The following is a 19,748-nucleotide window of genomic DNA, read 5'->3' on the forward strand; positions in this document are numbered from 1 at the left end:
GTCACCTGATTCAAAGAACTGACTCATTGGAAAAGACTCTGATGCTGGGAAAGACTGAAGGCAGGAGGAGCAGGGGACGACAGAGGATGAGATGGTTGATGGCATCACCGACTCAATGAACATGAGTTTGAGCAAGCTCCCGCAGTTGATGATGGACAGGGAGGCCTGGCATGCTGCAGTCCATGGGGTCGCAAAGGGTCGGACACGACTGAGCGACTGAACTGAACTGAACACTATTTCAGATGCCGTGGGAATATAGATAAGGTCAATGTGAAAATACCGTATATTTAGAAATTAATGACTTGAATTAGGAGATTGTCCACACTATCATGGACATGATATGAAGTCCCCGGTGGTGAGCCCAGGGCTCGTGCTGCCTCCCTGGTGAATGGGGACAGAAAGGGAAACCCTGTTCCTTTTGGTTTCCATCGCCAGCTCAGACCATTTCGATCGCAGGGAGGGCAGGAACCGCAGGACCCAGCTGGGCCCAGCCAGGTCCCCGCCTGAGGCTGAGTCCTCACTGGAGTCTCCAGGAGCGAGAGGTGATTTCAACGTAACCCGTTTTCCACACGGTAACAGGGAAACATCCCAGCATTCACTAGGAAAGGCCTCACAACTGTCAGCTCCGACCTGGAGTAGCTCGAAACACTTATCCCGAAGCCAGGAGGAAGCAGCCCCACCGCTCGCACAGCCAAAGGCAGAAGACTGAGGTGTGTCAGCCAGCACCGGCCGATCAGGAACCGGCGGAGGGCAGGGCGGGAGGGCTCGGCGGTAGGGCTCCGGCAGCGCACAAAATGTTCACCGCGAGGACACGCCCCACGCCGCTCCAGCCATCCTCCGCGCTCAGGACACGCCCATCCTGGGCGAGGCCTTCCGAGGCTCCGCCCCACGTCGGCCCCACCGCCCCCACCGCCCCCTGCTAAGGCCACGCCCCCTTACGTAGTTGCCCGCGGGCCCGGAAGCGGATGTCGGGAGCGCAGGGCCTCTCGGGTGAGTGTGGTCCTGGGCACTTCTCGCGCTCCTCGGCCCCGCCCCACCCCTTCCTTCACACCAGGGCCCGAGTCCCTGCCGACGTCACAGACCCGCTCTCGCGCCGCTGGCCTGGAGACCCCTGAGACTCGCAATGCCGGGAGCTCCGCTGCCGGGTTCGAGTCGCATCCGTTTCCGGATCCGGGGACATTCCGGTCCGGCCTTCCGGCCTACGGTGTCTTCACGGGGTCCCTCCCCGAACCGCGCCGTGTCAGGTCCCCACTCGCAACGGGCGCTCTCGCCCTCTGCGCCCCTCGGGGCCGCCCGGGACTCCGCGCCCTCCCGGCGCCCCTCTAATCCTCAGCGCCCCCGTCTTCTCCAGAAGCGGCCCGGCCCCGCCGCTCGCTCCCCTCCGCGGTCACCGCCTCAGTAAGGCCCCTGAGCCCCCTTGGGGAGGGCATCGGCCCTGTCCAGTGACGCCCCGTGACCTTCTGTCCCAAGTCCTATCTGCCGGCACGGGTATCGCTCCCTCACGGGACAGTGTCCTCCTGAGCAGAGCATCTTTGCTCCATTCCATGGGTGTCGAATGGGGCGGTGAGGCCGAGACTGAACCAGGAGACGGAAGGAGTAAAGGTGAGTGAGGACTTGAAAAGTAGAATAGAGGAGGGAGGGAGGTGGGTGCAGTGGAACTGGAGAGACAAAATACCGGTAAGAAAGGAAAGTGACTGAATAAGAAGCAATGTGTGTGAAGTGAGAAAGTTGCTCAGTGTGTCCTACTCTTTGCGACCCCATGGACTGTACAGATTCTCCCATGGGTAACCTTTCCCTTCTCCAGGTGATCTTCCCAACCCAGGGATCGAACCCAGGTCTCCCGCATTGCAAGCGGATTCTTTACCAGCTGACCCACCACGGAAGCCATAAGAGGCTTCATAAGAGGTACATGAAAACAGACAAAAAGGAGGTCAGTACAGAGATGGCCAAGGACAGAGTGGAGGAGGGGACTTTCACCAGCAGTAGACGTTGAGAAAAGTAGAAGGATAGATTTCAAATTCATTCAGTTCAGTTCAGTTCAGTCGGTCAGTCGTCTCCGATTCTTTGCGACCCCATGGAATGCAGCACGCCAGGCCTCCCTGTCCATCACGAACTCCCGGAGTTTACTCAAACTCATGTCCATGGAGTCGGTGATGCCATCCAACCATCTCATCCTCTAAAATTTTCCAAATTACTTTAAGTGTGTTGTGTCAGATTCAGATCATGAGACCTCGGTCCTTTTCTTGTCATTATCATGTACTAAAAGTATTCTCTGGTGCTTAGTAAATAATTTGTACACTATTTCGGTGTGCACTTGGTAGGGATATTAATGATTTTTGTCTTAAAAGTCAGTGCTAGGTAGTTTAAACAAGTGGTCCAGTGTTCAACAGCATTCTTCCTTCTGTATGTGAGTTTTTAATTTATTGGTCTGTGAGCTACAGTTTTCAACTACGCATATACTGTCCTCAAATTTCCTTTATTTTTTTGTTTGGCAAATATTGAACGATAGACTGAATGATTCTAGAACTTTGTTCTCACAGATCTCATTTGTTCATGATGAGTACATTACTCAGAGCTATTTTCATACCTGAACTTTTGTGTTTCCCAATGCCATTACTTAAAAGTGTTCTTAATGTTATACTTTTTATATATTCATAGAATTGTATATTTTAATATCTATTGTGGAAAATAGAAATTAAATGGTTTTAATCAAGATGATTACAACCATGAAAGACAACTTGCCCTTGCTCAGGAAAATGAAATGAGATCTGGAATCTTTAGGGGCAGGGGTGAGAATGATCCCCGACCACCCCATGCCTGTGAGGCCAGTAACGGTTCCTCTTTCCTGTTCATTTGTCTTTCCATGTGCCTCAGGACACATTCTCACATAGTTAAAAGGCAGCTGGTAGGGAAAGATCAAGATTTTTTAAACTAAGCACAGAACAGAGGTATTTCTCCAAGGAGGAGGTGGCACTTGGTTCAGGAAAAGGAAACTTGGAGGAGAAAGGGGGATGTACTTTGGATATTAGAGAGTGAAAGAGAGCCTGGGAAGCGCAGCAACAGGAGAGGAGGAGACCTCTGCCCATCCTTACCTGGCGATGCTGTGCTCAGCAGGTGCTGGAAGACACTGTAAGGAGTGACTTGAAAGGGAGGGTTGTACCAACTCACCTTCCCATGTCTGCCGTGTGATGTGTGGGCTTTACAGCATAGAGGGGCAGAGAAACTTAGCTGTTGGTGCCCATGTAGGAGTTTATTGGCCCTGTTCCGTAATAGTTCAGCAGATGCAGAGGGCCATTTTTTCTAATTGTTGAATTTCTCCCCTACATGTGTGGTTGTGGCCAGAAAGGGGAGAAGTTATTTGAAGACATGAATGGCACATTGCCAACACTGAGGAGTGACTTCTGGCCTGAGCAAGACACTCAGAGGAGGGAAAAGATGAGAAGTCAGGAGTAAATCTTTATCTGGGAAAGCTCATATTATCTGTGGGTTGATCTGCCCTCTCTTTCCTGTAATGCTGTTCTTAGGACATGCTAAAATCTGACTCTCAGGTGTCCTGCCTAAGACGTTTCCTCACTCATCTATGACCTCTCCCATCTCCAGACCAATTCTATCTCACTGTCAGCCAGTGACATGGGACTTGGGACATGGTTCCATTTGGGGGGCCATCATGAGCAATGCTGCATGCCCAGACATTGACTAGAGACAGGAATTGAACACCATGCAGTCAATAAGATTGCCAGTGGGGACTGTATAGGCACAAGAGGTGGAGGTAGACGAAGATGAAAGAAAATTGTGGAGAGGGGGGAAGTGTTTTACCTGGTTGTACAATGCAGCTGAAGCTTAACAACATAAATCTTTGTATTTGGCCTATAATTAGAGACTTGGCCATGACAAATTAACGTGGCATTTCATCCACATCATTTAGTATATTTTGTTCTGTAATTGTTTAAAAACAGAATCAACCTAAAATGTCTAATAGTAAGAGGATTTTAACATTGTTCACAGCACACCTATTCCAGAGAGAAGTTGGTGTTCATGAATTTGAAAAGAATTGACTTGTCTACAGATACTGAGTGTTCCTCCTTTTTGGGTAAGTTGGGGTTTCATTGCTGAGCCAAGAGATGGTACATTTCATTTTGTAACAGGTTTTGGCACCATGCTTCCTACACACAGTACACAGTTGCCGAGAAATCCTCATCTCTCTGTCCCCTCGTACCTTAACCAGGATTCATTTTAAATATATGTGTATAATTGTAGATTTGGATAAAATGACAACTCTTTGTTCCTAATTTCCATTTTACTAATTACTTAAGAGACTGAGTAAAGGTTATTCCTTATAGACATGTATATATAGAATGAATTTTCCTACTTATTTTTCTAGTTTATGGTTTAGTTACATACACACAGAAACTTTGGTCTGATAATGTTGATGCAGTGAAACCAAAATCATGACCTTTGCTTTTTTTCCCTTCATAAGGTGTCACCTGTTTCATAGTATAAAATATTATGTTCATTTAGTCCTAATATATTGGTTAATACTGTTCATTTCAGCTATTTAATTTGAACTGTTTTAAAGTTTCAAATAATTATAGGTTCAGATGTAACTTGACTAGTCTCCAGGGTTTTTTTTTCCTTTTCACAGTTATTTTGGCTATATCCTCATCCCCAATCAAAACTGAGACAAAAATCAACTTTTAGGATGCTTCTCATTTATTGTGTGAAATATCACATATGATTTTTGGGGGGTATACTGGATTTACAGTGTTGTTTTAGATGTACAGCAAATTGGTTCAGTTATACGTACATATATGTATATACGTTCTTTTTCAGATTCTGCATATGACTTTTAAATTTGAGTTGCATCAAATTTCTGCAGTCACAGATTTTTTTGTCACCATGTGCTCTAGTCTAAGAATTTGGTTTGGCAGACTTTGTTCATGTCACATTTATGTCCTCAAAAACTGTTAAAATTTCTTTGCATGGGTTTGCAAATTTATTTGAAGTTAGAGTCATAATATTTTGCTGTAATACATAGAGACTGGCTATCATATGTTTACTTAGTTTTTAAACTATTGTTACTAAATAGGAGACATTGATTTCAGTACATTAAGGTTGGATTTGTCCACTTTAAAAAGTATTATGAGGTGTGATAGTTAAAATGGATTCTTATATGGCTTTTTTTTTTTTTACTTTGAAATCATGTCTTCCAAAAATCATTACAATTTCAGCTCTTTGATACCATTGTTGAATTTCATCTTTTTTCCTCTCTTTGCTGTGTTCTGACTCAAGCACCTGCACTGATTTCTAGGATACTTCCTACTTCTATTCTGGCACAGCCCAAAAAAAACAAAGTCCTACTTAGAGACAGATAGTAGAATGGTGGTTTCCAGGCATTGGGAGGAGAGGGGAATGGGGAGTGGTTGTTTAGTGGGTGCAGAGTTTCAGTTTTACAAGATGAAGAGCGTTGAAGATGGTTGCACAACACTATGAATGTATTTGACACCACTGAACTATACACGTAAAAATGACTTAAGATGATAAATATTATGTGTATGTTTTATTTTACAATTAAAAAAATTAAACAAATTCTGTGTACAATAAAAATCAGTCCTGAAACTAATCATTTATTCTGGAAAACCTTAAATTTTGTGGATTGCAGAGTTTTTCAGTTATTAGGATAACAACTAGATCTGACTTGAAGAGATGTACACTAGATGAGCTTTTTCTTGCTTGGTAGTGAAAATGAAAGATATTTTCTTTGGATAGATGTTTACTCAGCATAAATATTTACACTAATGTAGAGTCACTACTCTTCTGTCCACAGTCTGTGAATATTGTTGTTAGATTACAGATCCTCTTACAAATAAAACTAAAGAGGAGGAAGGATTCATTTGCTGCAGATTCTCAGTGCTGTCCAGAACAACCAAAATCATAAAACACTGAAGTCTGAGAAAAAGCATGAAGTTTGCTTTTGAGGAGGAAGCAAAAACTAAAGAATACAATCTGTTGTCCTTAATTTCATCTACAGGGTCTGCCTAATTTTCTGATTTTATCTTGATTGGGACCCATGTTAGATACTGTCCTTTGGATTAAAACGCTGATGAGATTATCAACAGCATTAAAAGAGAATTCATCAAAATGATGCATTTCCTGGAAAGAGAAAGATGCTCTGAACTCTGGAGTGTTATGGCAGTGTCCTCAGTGGATATTTGGCTTCACTGGGTTTTCCGTCTATTTGGTTCTGGTGAGTATTGGAGACCATGTTCACCAAGAATGAAGTATTCATTTTGGTAGGAATTCAATGAAGGAATCTCTGAGGAACTTACACGCAAACAGATTGAAGGAAATAAGTATGGGGGTAGCAAGTTGTGTTTATGGATTTGAGTAGAAATGAAGGATGCTAGTGACCAGTGTGGAAGTAATAGCAGTGCTAAACTGTATTTGTGATGTTCTGAGAGAGCATCTAAAATGTCAACCCTTGGATGTCTGGTGGAGAGATTGAAAAGATTAGAGACTAGGTAAAGAGTAATATTTGGGAAGAGTGGGAGATGATGTCCTGAGATATATTTCATTTCTAGTGTATGTTAGTTTGGGGGGAAAAAAAGGAGGGAAGCTCAGAAATGGAATTCAAACATGAGTTTTGTCACTTTGAATTTAGAAAAAGGAATGGAAGAAATCGAAGCAACTGTGTAAATATGTGGGCATACGTGGGCAATGCACATAAATAGAGAAAGATGAAGGAGATAGGATGGAGTCTTGAGATCTTCCAACAGTATCATTTGAGAAGTCCTTGGTAAGTGATACGGAGTTCGAGTGACAAGATTACTTTGAAGACTGTAGACTAAGCTGTTAGAGAAAGTTAGGGAAAGTATGTTCCCTAAAAGAACTTGGCTTCCCATGTGGCACAGTGGTAAAGAACCCACCTGCCAAGGCAGAAGACACAACAGATTGAGGTTCAATCCCTGGGTCAGGAAGGTCCCGTGGAGAAGGAAGTGGTAACCCAATCCAATATTCTTGCCTGGAGAATCCATGGACAGAGGAGCTTGGCAGACTTCAGTCCATGGAGTCACAAAGAGTTGGACATGACTGAGTGCACACACACATTGCAAGTAGGTGCCATTGATTCCTCCAAGTGAAATAAGTACCTAAAATAATTAACCCTGTCATAAAATATATTTTTAATTCTCTTAGTTCACAACTAAGTGCAGAAGAAATCTAAAAGTGAGTGTTACAGTGGTGATGTTGTTGGAAATTCTTGGAAGAGACAGAGTGATTCAGGATGAGTGTATGAGGGGCTGAGAGAAGTAAGGCTGTTTCAAGGTACTACAGGGCTGGAATATAGCTGGAGAAACTGCTCGTGCACAAAGTAAGAATAATTAAACCTGAGAAGTTCATGGTGGTTACTCAAGATGGAGACACACGTGGCATGAGTCACTGATCCCTGTGATTTGGAATTAGGAGGTAACTGGACACTTCTGAATATCCTGAGTGAATTAGCATACCAAACTCAGTGGTTGTCCACATTCTACTCTAAACTGAAGATGTTTATACCTTCTTTGGGCTTCCCTGATAGCACAGTTGGTAGAGTGTGCCTGTAATGCAGAAGACTCCAGTTTGATTCCTAAGTCAGGGAGGTCTGCTGGGAAATGGCTAGGCTACCACTCCAGTATTCTGGCCTGGAGAATTCCATGGACTGTATAGTCCATGGAGTCACAAAGAGTCGGACACGACTGAGCGACTTTCACTTCTGTGCCTTCTTTACTAAGAACAATAGCCGTGCCTTCTTACTTTGGATCCTGGTAGAGAAGAGCTCTGCTTGTCTTTCTCATGGAGCACACTGCATGTTTCTTTTGGTTGTCCTGGGAGCTACTTCCAGGTGAAGGGTTGGGGCTTCATGACAAGTGAATATGGAGATTGCAGACAGCTAAGAGTCTCATGACTTTTTTCTTCTTCCTCAGCTCTGCTTCCTGTTGCTTGGACTGTGTATAAATGAAAACCCAGACTACAGTTGGCAGCTGAACTAATTACAATGGAATCTCGGGTGGGTAGGAAATTACTCTTTCTACTGAAATAGGCAGTAGAAATTGTTTTCTAATCTCTATTGCCAGTGCTGGTGGTGGGGTATATGCTCAGTTTTGTCCGGCTCTTTGGAACCCCATGGGCTGTAGCCCGCCAGGTTCCTCTGTCCGTGGGATTTCCCAGGCAAGAATTCTGGAGTGGGTTGCCATTTCCTTCTCCAGGGGATCCTCCTGACCCAGGGGTCCAACTCGAGTCTCCCGCATTAGCAAACGGCTTCTTCACCACTGAGCCTTCTGGGAAGCCCTATTGCCAGTGTATGGACATAATTCTCCTACAGGCACACATGTTCTAAGTGCACTTGAGAGGTTGTTCAAGGATCTGAGCTTCAGTTAAGTTCCCCAGAATTCTGGAATGGTCATGTTGGGTCAAGGACTCATCAAATGGTCATTCCTACCCAACATTATAATAAGATGTTCCAGTCTTTATTAATGCCATGTGTGCAAAAGGGATAAGAGAGGTTTTCTTTTCTTCATGCAGCCCATGGCCCACTTGGCAAAAAAAAGAGATAGTCATTAACCATTTTATTAACTGTGATGGGCTTAGGATTGAGGTGAATACAGACGATAGAGATGAGTAAGGAGGAAAACACTGCAACCCACCCACTGGAGAGGCAGATGTTTTCACAGATGACATTGATGAGTCCAGTGTTATAGGTGCTGAGAGTGCTGACCAGTGCTGAGAGAAAACAAATGATTATGCAGGAGAAGGCAATGAGGAGTCATTCACTTACATTTTTTCAAATTTAAACTTCTTAAATTTTGATAAAATATATTTGTGCTTTTCAAAATCTTCTACAAAAGAAAACTAAATTTTCATTATTACCAATGTCCCAAGTCATAAATTCTTCCCTCTTTGTAATTTCTGCTTTTTCACATTTCATAACTGGAAACAGTGTATATAGAGTAGTGTTTTCTTATTTTGAGCTGTGATTGAGAAGAACGAATATAGGAGGTAGAGTACTATTTTAAGCCCTGAGGAAGTTTTCCATGAATGAAAGAGGCCAGAGCAATCAGGTAGGTTCAGATGTGCTTGAATAGAGAGACAAGACAAAGAAACAAAAGGGACAATAATAACTGATACTTGGAGGTCCCAGGATAATTGAGAAAGGGAGGCCTCAGACATAGGAAGGGTCAGGATAAGACTGTCCTTCTGTGCAGAAGTCTCAGACCTGTGGTGTGAGCTGCTGACTCACTTACCCTTTATAGCAAACACCTCAGGTATGTAAGATGAAAGCTTGTGCCTGCTGATCCCAAGACCTGTATGAATGCTAGTCAGTTAGGCAGAATTCTGGATGTTCCTTCAATATTCTCTACCATTTCCTGAATATTAAACCTAAAAGTTATATTTAAGAAATGGCTGCTAGATAGTTAGCGCTTCACATATTAAGTCATTAGATCTTTCAGAACTCATGACAGATTGTTAAAAAACCATTTCACTGATGAAGAAACTGAGGCCATATAGAGGAATAATCTAACCACAGTCTTGTTTTAAAAGGGGCATATCATGGATACATCATCCCTTGTGATGAGTCTTAGATTTACTTGAAATTGAATTGAGACTGTTCAGTTTTTCAAGTGGAAATTTTATAATCATGATTTGGAAGTTGTAATTGCAAATCTATTGGGAAATCTCCACAGTTTGTTAAACCACACCTTGTATTGTCTTTTTATAATGAAGTTTTCTATATTTAGAGTGTGTGTGTCTTCGTAGGTTTATCTGAAAGTCAGAGGTTCATGTCAACAATGAGAATGATTTGATTGGACCGAAAATACTGTTTGAGACTCTGTACACTCAGTTGCTACTTCCTTAGTGCCTTATACCTGTAACTGTCCTCCCCTGGCAGAGATGGCCGTGTCTAAAACAATGTCTGTGATGTTTCAGGAATCAGTGACCTTCGAGGATATAGCTGTGGACTTCACCCAGGAAGAGTGGGCCCTCCTGGACACCTCCCAGAGAAAGCTGTTCAGAGATGTGATGCTGGAGAACATCAGTCATCTGGTCTCAGTTGGTTAGTCTGTTACTCTTTAATGATGTATGTATGTATTCATTCAACAAAGATGGAGGAAAACTTTCCCATTTCTCACTCCAGATTCTGTTTTGACTCTTTATCATAACTCTCGCAACTACCTTATCAAAAGTTTCTTTAGTTCTTATATTTTTGGGGGCTTCCCTGGTGGCTCCCCTAGTAAAGAATCTGCCTGCAATGCAGGAGACCTGGGTTTCGTCCCTGAGTTCGGAAGATTCCCTGGAGAAGGGAAAGGCTACCCACTCCAGTATTCTGGCCTGGAGAATTCCATGGACTGTATAGTCTACGGGGTCACAGAGAGTCATATATGACTGAGTGACTTTCACTCATTTCACTACTTATATTTAGTTTGTCAATCCCACTGCAATGTAATCTTGCTTACACAACTTTGAGTCTTTGTTGCTACTCAGTCTCTGATGCTCAAGCAATGGTGGGAACTCACTATTTTTGTATGGATAAATAAATGTATTGATTTCTTAAAATGTATTTTACAGCAAGGACTGTGGTTTGATCAGATCACAGTGTTAAAAATAACATATTGTTTTCCACATAGAACTTAAATTTTTCCGGTGGAAGTTGTATGTATTGGATTCTTTTTGGAATATAGTGTTAAAGCAATATGAAATGAAAATATTGCAGATTCCATAGTCTGTCTTTGAACTTGGGCATGGGCATTAGCAGTGATAGGTCTTTAATGTCTTTGGAAACAAGTTGAAGAGTTATCATTTTGCTAGACAAAGGCTGTATGTGTTGTTTTCAACATGCTCTTCTCTGTGCTGACCTTTAGCAGTTATTGTATTCTTCCTCATTAGTCTGCTCTGTACTGATGATCATGCACTGTTATGAGCATGGAACTCAAAATCCACATATCTTTCTCCTACAAACAGGTAATCAGCTTTACAAACCAGATGTGATTTCCCATTTGGAGCAAGGAGAGCAACTTTCAAGAGAAGAGTTAGGCTTCCTGCAAGGTCAGAGTCCAGGTGAGCTCCGAGAACCTGTACTTCAATAGGAGGAGGAGGAGCCCGGTCAGTGAGTGAATAGGCCCTAAGAAATCAAGTGAAAGCTGCTCAGTCGTGTCTGACTGTTTGTGGCCCCATGGACTGTAGCCTGCCAAGCTCCTCTGTCCATGGAATTCTCCAGGCAAGAATACTGGAGTGGGTAGCCGATCCCTTCTCCAGGGAATCTTCCCAACCCAGGGATAGAACCCAGGTCTCCCACAGTGCAGGCGGATTCTTTACTGTCTGAGCCACCAGGGAAGCCCAAGAAAACTGTTGGGTAGCCTGTTCCTTCTCCAGGGGATCTTTCTGACCCAGGGATCGAACTGGGGTCTCCTGCATTGTAGGCTGTCTTTAAAATTTAGACAGTGTCATGGGGAAACACTTTTCAGATGTTGTCATAGCTTGAAGGTATCAATTTTCTATTCACAAGGCTTTCTGCCATTGTCCTTGGCTTTACACAAAGTGAAATTTGTGTACCCACTGGAATTAATAACCATTCACAAAACATCCCTTTTCATGGTCCTGTTCTATGAATAGGATATTCTCTTTTCTTCCCCAACATGCTGTATTCATTTTATCTTCCTCATAATTCAGTCCTGAGAATGACAGCTGTTATATGTGTTTCTTCTCTCTTCCGAGTATTCCCTAATTTGACATTCTTTCCCATCTGTGTGTCAGTATTTGAAACAGACACAAATGAGCATTGAGTCGCCTCAACATTTTACTTCCACTGATACCACTATAGTAATTTATTTTTTTCTAGTCATTTCAGATAGAGAAGATGATCTGAAAAAACAAGAAATGTTACCCATGCAGCATGTCTGCAAGAAGAACACACCTCTAATTAGTGCAATGGTAAGCTTCACAAGTATAAACATGTTCCTCCAGATGAAGACCTGGGACTTGAATAAGTTGGGAATTTGGCATACATACCTGATTTAATTCAAGTTGGGATCATGGAATTCCACAGGAGAAAATTTTAGTTAGTCTGGTTTTAAGGAAGAAAAGATTAACCCATAGTCAGAACTATAGACAGTTTATAGTCTTATAAAGAGACAGTTATGTAATTGTAGATTATATTCCTAAACACTTAAACATCATAACATCTTTAAAATTAAATAGGTATCTCTGCAGTTGGGACATTACAAAAGGTAAATCTAGGCTTGCAAGAGAGTACTACCTCATGTTTATGTAAATATTAAAAATATAGAAGCAATTTTAACTGGAGTCTGTCACTGAATGATTACCCTAGAATTTATATGTAGAGAACGGAAGGAATGAATAAATTGGGCAAACCTGTAACAATCTCTCATTTCATTTCAAAAAGCAGAGGTCTCACAGCCAAGAGGATCCTTTGGAATGCAACAATTTCGGAGAAAAATTTGCTGAAATCTTACCATTGACTCAGTATGTAATACCTCAAGTGGGAAAGAAACCCATTATTAGCCAAGATGTTGGAAAAGCCATCCGTTACTTGCCATCCTTTAACATACAGAAGCAGATTCGTTCTAGAAGTAAATCATATGAATGTCATCAACGAAGGAATGCCTTTATTCAAAGTCCTGCCCATAGACAACACAGTAATACTCAGACTGGAGAGAAAGCATTTGAATGTCATGTATGTAGGAAAGCCTTCTGTAAAAGTTCTAACCTTAGACGACATGAGATGATTCACACTGGAGTGAAACCACATGGATGTCATCTTTGTGGAAAATCCTTCACTCATTGTTCTGACCTTAGAAAACATGAAAGAGTTCACACTGGAGAGAAACTATATGGCTGTCATCTGTGTGGCAAAGCCTTCAGTAAAAGTTATAATCTTAGGCGACATGAGGTGATTCACACCAGAGAGAAACCAAATGAATGTCATCTGTGTGGGAAAGCATTTGCTCATTGTTCTGACCTTAGAAAACATGAGAGAACTCACTTTGGGGAGAAACCATATGGATGCCACCTGTGTGGGAAGACTTTCAGTAAAACTTCTTACCTCAGACAACATGAGAGAACTCACAACGGAGAGAAACCATATGGATGTCATCTATGTGGGAAGGCCTTCACTCATTGTTCTCACCTTAGAAAACATGAGAGAACTCACACTGGAGAGAAGCCATATGAATGCCATCTATGTGGAAAAGCCTTCACTGAGTCTTCTGTCCTTAGACGACATGAGAGAACTCACACTGGAGAGAAGCCATATGAATGTCACCTGTGTTGGAAAGCCTTCACTGATTCTTCTGTCCTTAAGCGACATGAAAGAACTCACACTGGAGAGAAACCATATGAATGTCACCTATGTGGGAAAGCCTTCAATCACTCTTCTGTCCTTAGACGACATGAAAGAACTCACACGGGTGAGAAACCATATGAATGCAATATATGTGGTAAAGCCTTCAATAGGAGTTATAACTTTAGATTGCATAAGAGAATTCACACTGGAGAGAAACCATATAAATGTTACCTATGTGGAAAAGCCTTCAGTAAATATTTTAACCTCAGACAACACGAGAGAACTCATGCTGTAAAGTTAATAAATGAAGATTCACCACCCATACCTTCAAAGTATAAACACTCTTGAGGACTCACACAGTGAAGAAATACTGTGTTTATTTTCAATGTATAAGAGCCTTTATTCATCCTTACTAATTAACGAACATTAATTCACAGTAGATGGAATCCATATGTATGTCACCTGTGTAACAAAACCTTTAGCAGTGGACTCATGGGAGAACAAACTGTAAGTGGAATAAATGTGGAGGAATCTTCATCCTCAGCTGGAATGTTAAGCAGATAAATCACATGTCAGAGAAATTCCAATAATATATCTGTAATTAGTGTATAAATACCTTCAGTTATAAGTTATCCTTTAAATAAATAAACCACAGAGGAGAGAGACTCTAGACCTGTAATCACTGTGCACGTGTCTAACTTAGCACCACTCTTGGCACGCATCTGAAGATCCAGTGTCAGGTAACTGCTAGTGGAAACAATCGGAAGGCATTTGGAGTATCCCCTTCTGGAATGCCTGACATACATACACTAATTCATGTGATGACAAAAGTGCTGCCCCTCATAGTGATGCATGAAACACCCAGAAAGCAGGGGGAGCAGAAGCAGCCATGGTCCCCTGATCTTGCCCATATTGCCCTGTCAACACCCATGAATCCACAAATCCCCAACTGGGAGTGAGACCCAGGAGTCCCAGCCCCTACCGTACTTGAACACAGGAGGCTCAGAGAGGGGAAGGTGGAGCTTCCTTCCACCAGGGTAACAAGAAGGCCTGGGCCTTGGTACCCATTTGAACATGACTAGTACCCATGTTTCACAGGTGGCAAAACGGAGAACACAGATGTTTGTAATTAATTTATCCCATGTTTTTCTGGGATATACATATGAACTCAAAGGGATGGAAAACATACTCCACATAAATGGAAGTAATAAGAGCAGAGGTAGCCATGTTTACATCAGACAGGGACTAATTCAAAACTGAGTTCATCAAGAGGATATGTAATATTTGTAAATATGTCATACAATGTAACACCCAGACTAAAGTGCAGAAGATACCTTATAGTGATCATATAGAGGAAGCATTCCAAAATAAAGGGACATAAGATGAAGGAAAGGTTTCTATTTTATTGTATTGTATAAAAAAGATAACAAATGAATCAGAGTGCACATGTGTTCATGTATGTCTGTATGTCTGTGTACACAATAAAATTACAGAATATAAAACAGTATGTGAAGTTACATGAAAAATTGGTCAGTTGTATTTTACATGTACATGTCAAATAAAATGCATTAATTTTATTCAGTCATCAGTGACATGGAGAGAAGAAAACCACATTCATCTTTTCACATGCATAAAAAGTAATGTAGTGTAAAGTCCTGTTTACCCCACCTCCTGGTTGTGGGTGAGAATAGCTTTAGGCAGGGGGTACCTTACCGATTCAATGGACATGAACTTGGGCCAACTCCAGGAGATGGTGAAGGGACAGAGAAACCGGGCATGCTGCAGTCCTTGGGGTCCCAAAGAGTCTTGACACAACTTGGCGACTAACAACAAAGCTTGCCAAACTATCAAAATATGAATACACCCTAATTTGAATCAGCAAACGAACTCCAACTTGCCCAAAGCAGAGGAAAACTTGGACATCTGCAGGTAAATCATTCTGTTTGGAAATGGCCACTAAGAATTCCTTATGAATCCAGGAACATCAAGGCCTCCTTTGGATGGATGTAGTGTGAGCAATTTAAGACATTGAGATTGACTGACTTTTTAAAAAGCAATTAGGAAATGAAACCCACCCCATCATGTGTATAAAGTGCAGTCTTAATTTTCACTGTTACCGGTTTCTGAATCCTGCGCTTAATAACAAGCAGGTTATCTGTGCAGTTTCTTTCATACATTATCCATAAAGAATTGATGGCACAGCCATATGAGACCCTGCTATGCTGTCTCATTAAAACTACAGTGCATGTTCCCCTAAACCTGTTTGTGTCTGAATCTCAAGTCCTGCCCAGGTTTACCCCCTATGTGGAGCCAGTTCACAAGTCACAGAAAGATAGAGTGTATCTTGAGATGGAAGAGGGCTCAGGGAAGGCCATGAGTGACTGAGCAGATCTGTTAGGCAAGATACAGGAGCGTGATTAGCAGGCCCTGGGAAGAAAAGGACACTAGGAAGAGAACACACCAACCAACAGAGAAAATGCTTCTTAAGAAGCACTCCTGACTCCTGCTCTTCTCATCTGAGCTCTCCAAGGCAAGATCAGTCTTAACTGGTCACTCTTGGGAGTCGAAAATACATCTTTCAATATACCTCTTTCTTGTGACACAACCATATACATAAGGACAGATTCACCATGTGGGTGTGATGGTCATCTGCTGTCCAGTAAAACACTGGGAGCTCAAGGCCTATAAGCATGGAACACATAGACTGATTTTTCTGTCCTTCAGAATTTTCCTTTGCTATTGAAACCCACATGTTGCTTGGCAGCAGTGGGTATGAGGGAGGGACTGACCTACCATGAAATAGAGACACTGAAGATGCTTCTAGTCCCTGATGAACAGCATATCCAGGAAAGGATGGGCAAAAATTTTCATTTGCCCTAATTCTCCCACCCAATCCTAGCTCCTTAATCGTCTACAGTGTTTTTTTCATTCTCCAAGCCCAGTTCACATAGCCATGTAGCCCCTCCAAATGGGAAAGGTAGTTTTGTTCTATGCTTAGTTTTAGAAGTCTTGGTCCAGATGATGCCCACACTGAGCATGTGCCTTGAAGCAGCTGAGGCATATTCTAGATAAAAGCAATTCATCCTCAGGCAGCACCCTTTAATAACTAAATGGCATCTCCCTTTGCAGGCACACTGTTAGTGAGAGTGCTCTTTCATAAGTGAGTAGGAGGATAAGGGAGAACCCAGACCCTGGGGTCAGAACCCGGATCCACACCCTGGGCATCTCTCTCGCAGTGAAATTTTGCTAGTTTGGACTCTTCCTCTAAGGTCACGTTTGCAGGACAGAGAAACGTTGGTATTTCACGGAAGGTTGTCGTGGGGAGTTATGGTTACTGTGCCACCAGATAATTGTTTGTTTTGTAAATAAAGACCTTCCCTTCTAGACAGACCAAGCTCTGCCTTCACATCTGCAGTGGTGATGTCACCGAGCCTCCGTTGTGAGCGAGCTCCTGCCACGGACGCGCTCTACCCACTCTCGCTCTGACCGTCCTGGCCCCGCTCTCCTCGGGCACGCCGACCTCGCAGCTCCTCATTAGCTGTCTGCCTGACTTATTGGGCTCCTGTTGTTGCCACATAATTAAACTATGATTTCCTTTTCCACTTCCATCTGTTTAAACTTGCTCCCCCACATCTCTGAGCTGTGGGTCAGAGCGAGCTTGGACTGGCAAACAGGGCTCCTGGGCTCAGAGGTCTGACCTAGGCTCCAAACCTGGAAGTGGCTTCTGGCCAGCCCTTTGTGCTCTGGAACTGTGCTCCTTCTCTCCTCTCATCAGAGCAGAGATGGGCACCTGGGGGTGTCCCAGCTCCACACATTCTGAGGTGCTGGGTGGGAGAGAAAGGGCCTCAGCCTTCAACCCCTGCCAAGGGGTTTCCTCGGACTCCAGGGGGCCCTACAGCCAGAGGAGGCTGCTTATTGAAACCTGAATGGATGCGCTGGAGAAGGGGCTGGGTGTGTCCCTGTGGTTGGCGGGGTGAAGGGGGTGGCCCTGACACTGTTAAAGAGCAGGCAGCCTGGTCCTGTTTGCACTGTGTGTTTCCTGGGGATGGGACCCAACCAGGCTGCAAGCCCCTCCCAGCACCCCCATGGGGTCAGTACAAGGTTCTCTGGCCAGTTCTTTGAGGGGCAGAGAAGACCGAGGAAGACAGCGGGGTGTGGGGGTGATTGAACTCTAAGCAGTTCCCAACCCCCAAACTCTGGAGGACTAAAGGCAGGTAGAAGTATTTCTAGAAGGATTGGCGGGAGTGGGGCGGACTGGGTCTAGGGAATGGAGGAGGAGGGAGATGGGGGAGGAGCTTGAGGGCCGCAGGGAGGATGGGAACTTGATGGGCCCTGTTTGTGATTGATCGCCAGAGTGGACACAGGCCACGAGGTCAACAAGAGGACTTGCCCCCCCTGGTCATCCAGCTGGTGGCCTCAGCAGTCACCAGGGTCAGGGCAGGAGCCCTGCTGCAGACCCCCCTCCCCTGGGGACAAGGCTCCCTCCCGGGGCCCCCACCCCCACCACCCAGCACTGCTCTGACCAGGCACTGACACGCTCCAGGTAACACTTCCCCAGACAGGCTTCCCTATGCTGGCCCGAACCCTAACCAGGCTAAGAATTTAGTTCTCTTTGAAAACATTGTAATTTAGGCTAACATAATACTGTAATTTGTCATTTAATAACAGTTTATTTAGATTTTAAATACATCAAAGGTTAAAAACTACAACTTTTTCCACCACTGCATACCCAGCACCCACAGCAATGCCTGGCACTGCTTCATTCATGGTCAGTAACATCAGGAAAAAAATCACTTTGTCAGTTCCATTTTCCTCTTTCTCATCCATCCACTGCCTCCCTAATATTATCTGTCATATGTTTCTTAAAATTCAATAATACCCTGTTGAATTAATTCACAATTAATTACACTCATCTCACACACTAGCAAAGTAATGCTCAAAATTCTCCAAGCGAGGCTTCAACAATACATGAACCAAGAACTTACAGATTTAGCTGGATTTAGAAAAGGCAGAGGAACCAGACATCAAATTGCCAACATCTGTTGGATCATCAAAAAAGCAAGAGATTTCCAGAAAAACATCTACTTCTGCTTTATTGACTACACCAAAGCCTTTGACTGTGTGGATCACAACAAACTGTGGAAAATTCTTCAAGAGACGGGAATACCAGCCCACCTGAGCTGCCTCCTGAGAAACCTGTATGCAGGTCAGGAAGCAACAGTTAAAACTGGACATGGAGTAACAGACTAGTTCCAAATTTGGAACGGAGTATGTCAAAGCTGTATATTGTCACCCTGCTTATTTAACTTATATGCAGAGTACATCATGAGAAATACTGGCCTGGATGAATCACAGCTGGAATCAAGATTGCTGGGAGAAATACCAATAACTTCAGATATGCAGATGAGACCGCCCATAGGACAGAAAGTGAAGAACTAAAGAGCCTCTTGATGAAAATGAAAGAGGAAGTGAAAAACCTGGCTTAAAACTCAACATTCGAAAAACGAAGATCATGGCATCTGGCCCCATCACTTCATGGCAAACAGATGGGGAAACAATGGAAACAGTGAGAGACTGTTTTCTTGGGCTCCAAAATCACTGCAGATGGTGACTGCAGCCATGAAATAAAAAGATGCTTGCTCCTTGGAAGAAAAGCTATGACCAACCTAGACAGCATATTAAAAAGCAGAAGCATTACTCTGCCAACAAAGATCCATATAGTCAAAGCTATGTGTTTTCCAGTGGTCATGTATGGATGTGAGAGTTGGACTATAAAGAAAGCTGAGTGCTGAAGAATTGATGTTTTTGAACTGTGGTGTTGGAGAAGACTCTTGAGAGTCCCTTGGACTGCAAGGAGATCCAACCAGTCCATCCTAAAGGAGATCAGTCCTGGGTGTTCATTGGAAGGACTGACATTGAAGCTGAAACTCCAATACTTTGACCACCTGATGTGACGAACTGAGTCATTTGGAAAAGACCCTGATGCTGGGAAAGATTGAAGGTGGGAGGAGAAGGGGATGACAGAGGATGAGATGGTTGGATGGCATCACCAACTCACTGGACATGAGTTTGAACAACCTCAGGGAGTTGGTGATGGACAGGGAAGCCTAGCATGCTGCAGTCCATGGGGTTGCAAAGAGTCAGACATGACTGAGCAACTGAACTGAACTGAATTGAAATAATGCACTCCATTCCAAAGGGAAAACCTCATTCACAAAACCAAATGCAGTTATATCATTAATTCACTCAGTGGTTTCCATGTGCCTTTGATGGAGAACCTTTGACCTGTCATGACTCTGGGGCCCAGAATCCAGTCCTGCTGCCCTGCCCAGTCCAGCACCCCCACCTCTGCCCCACAGCCCCACCCCCAGCCTGCCCTCAGCTCCCAGGCACAGTTGTTCTGTTCACTGCTGCC

General features: G+C 43.5%; 1 protein-coding gene across 1 annotated transcript; it reads left to right on the top strand.

The window, feature by feature from the left end:
* The first annotated feature begins 1,545 nt into the window (after positions 1 to 1,545).
* Positions 1,546 to 14,773, top strand: LOC122675714 (zinc finger protein 596-like). The gene is given in 10 exon segments (XM_043874730.1): positions 1,546 to 1,602; positions 4,006 to 4,090; positions 6,029 to 6,244; positions 6,659 to 6,793; positions 7,959 to 8,041; positions 9,961 to 10,087; positions 10,993 to 11,088; positions 11,870 to 11,961; positions 12,434 to 13,609; positions 13,612 to 14,773. Coding segments are annotated over 6 exon segments (1,533 nt in total). The 5' UTR covers positions 1,546 to 1,602; positions 4,006 to 4,090; positions 6,029 to 6,244; positions 6,659 to 6,793; positions 7,959 to 8,029; the 3' UTR covers positions 13,642 to 14,773.
* The last annotated feature ends 4,975 nt before the right edge of the window (positions 14,774 to 19,748 follow it).

This window comes from Cervus elaphus, chromosome 19 (genome assembly GCF_910594005.1).
Source record: "Cervus elaphus chromosome 19, mCerEla1.1, whole genome shotgun sequence".
NCBI lineage: Eukaryota > Metazoa > Chordata > Mammalia > Artiodactyla > Cervidae > Cervus > Cervus elaphus.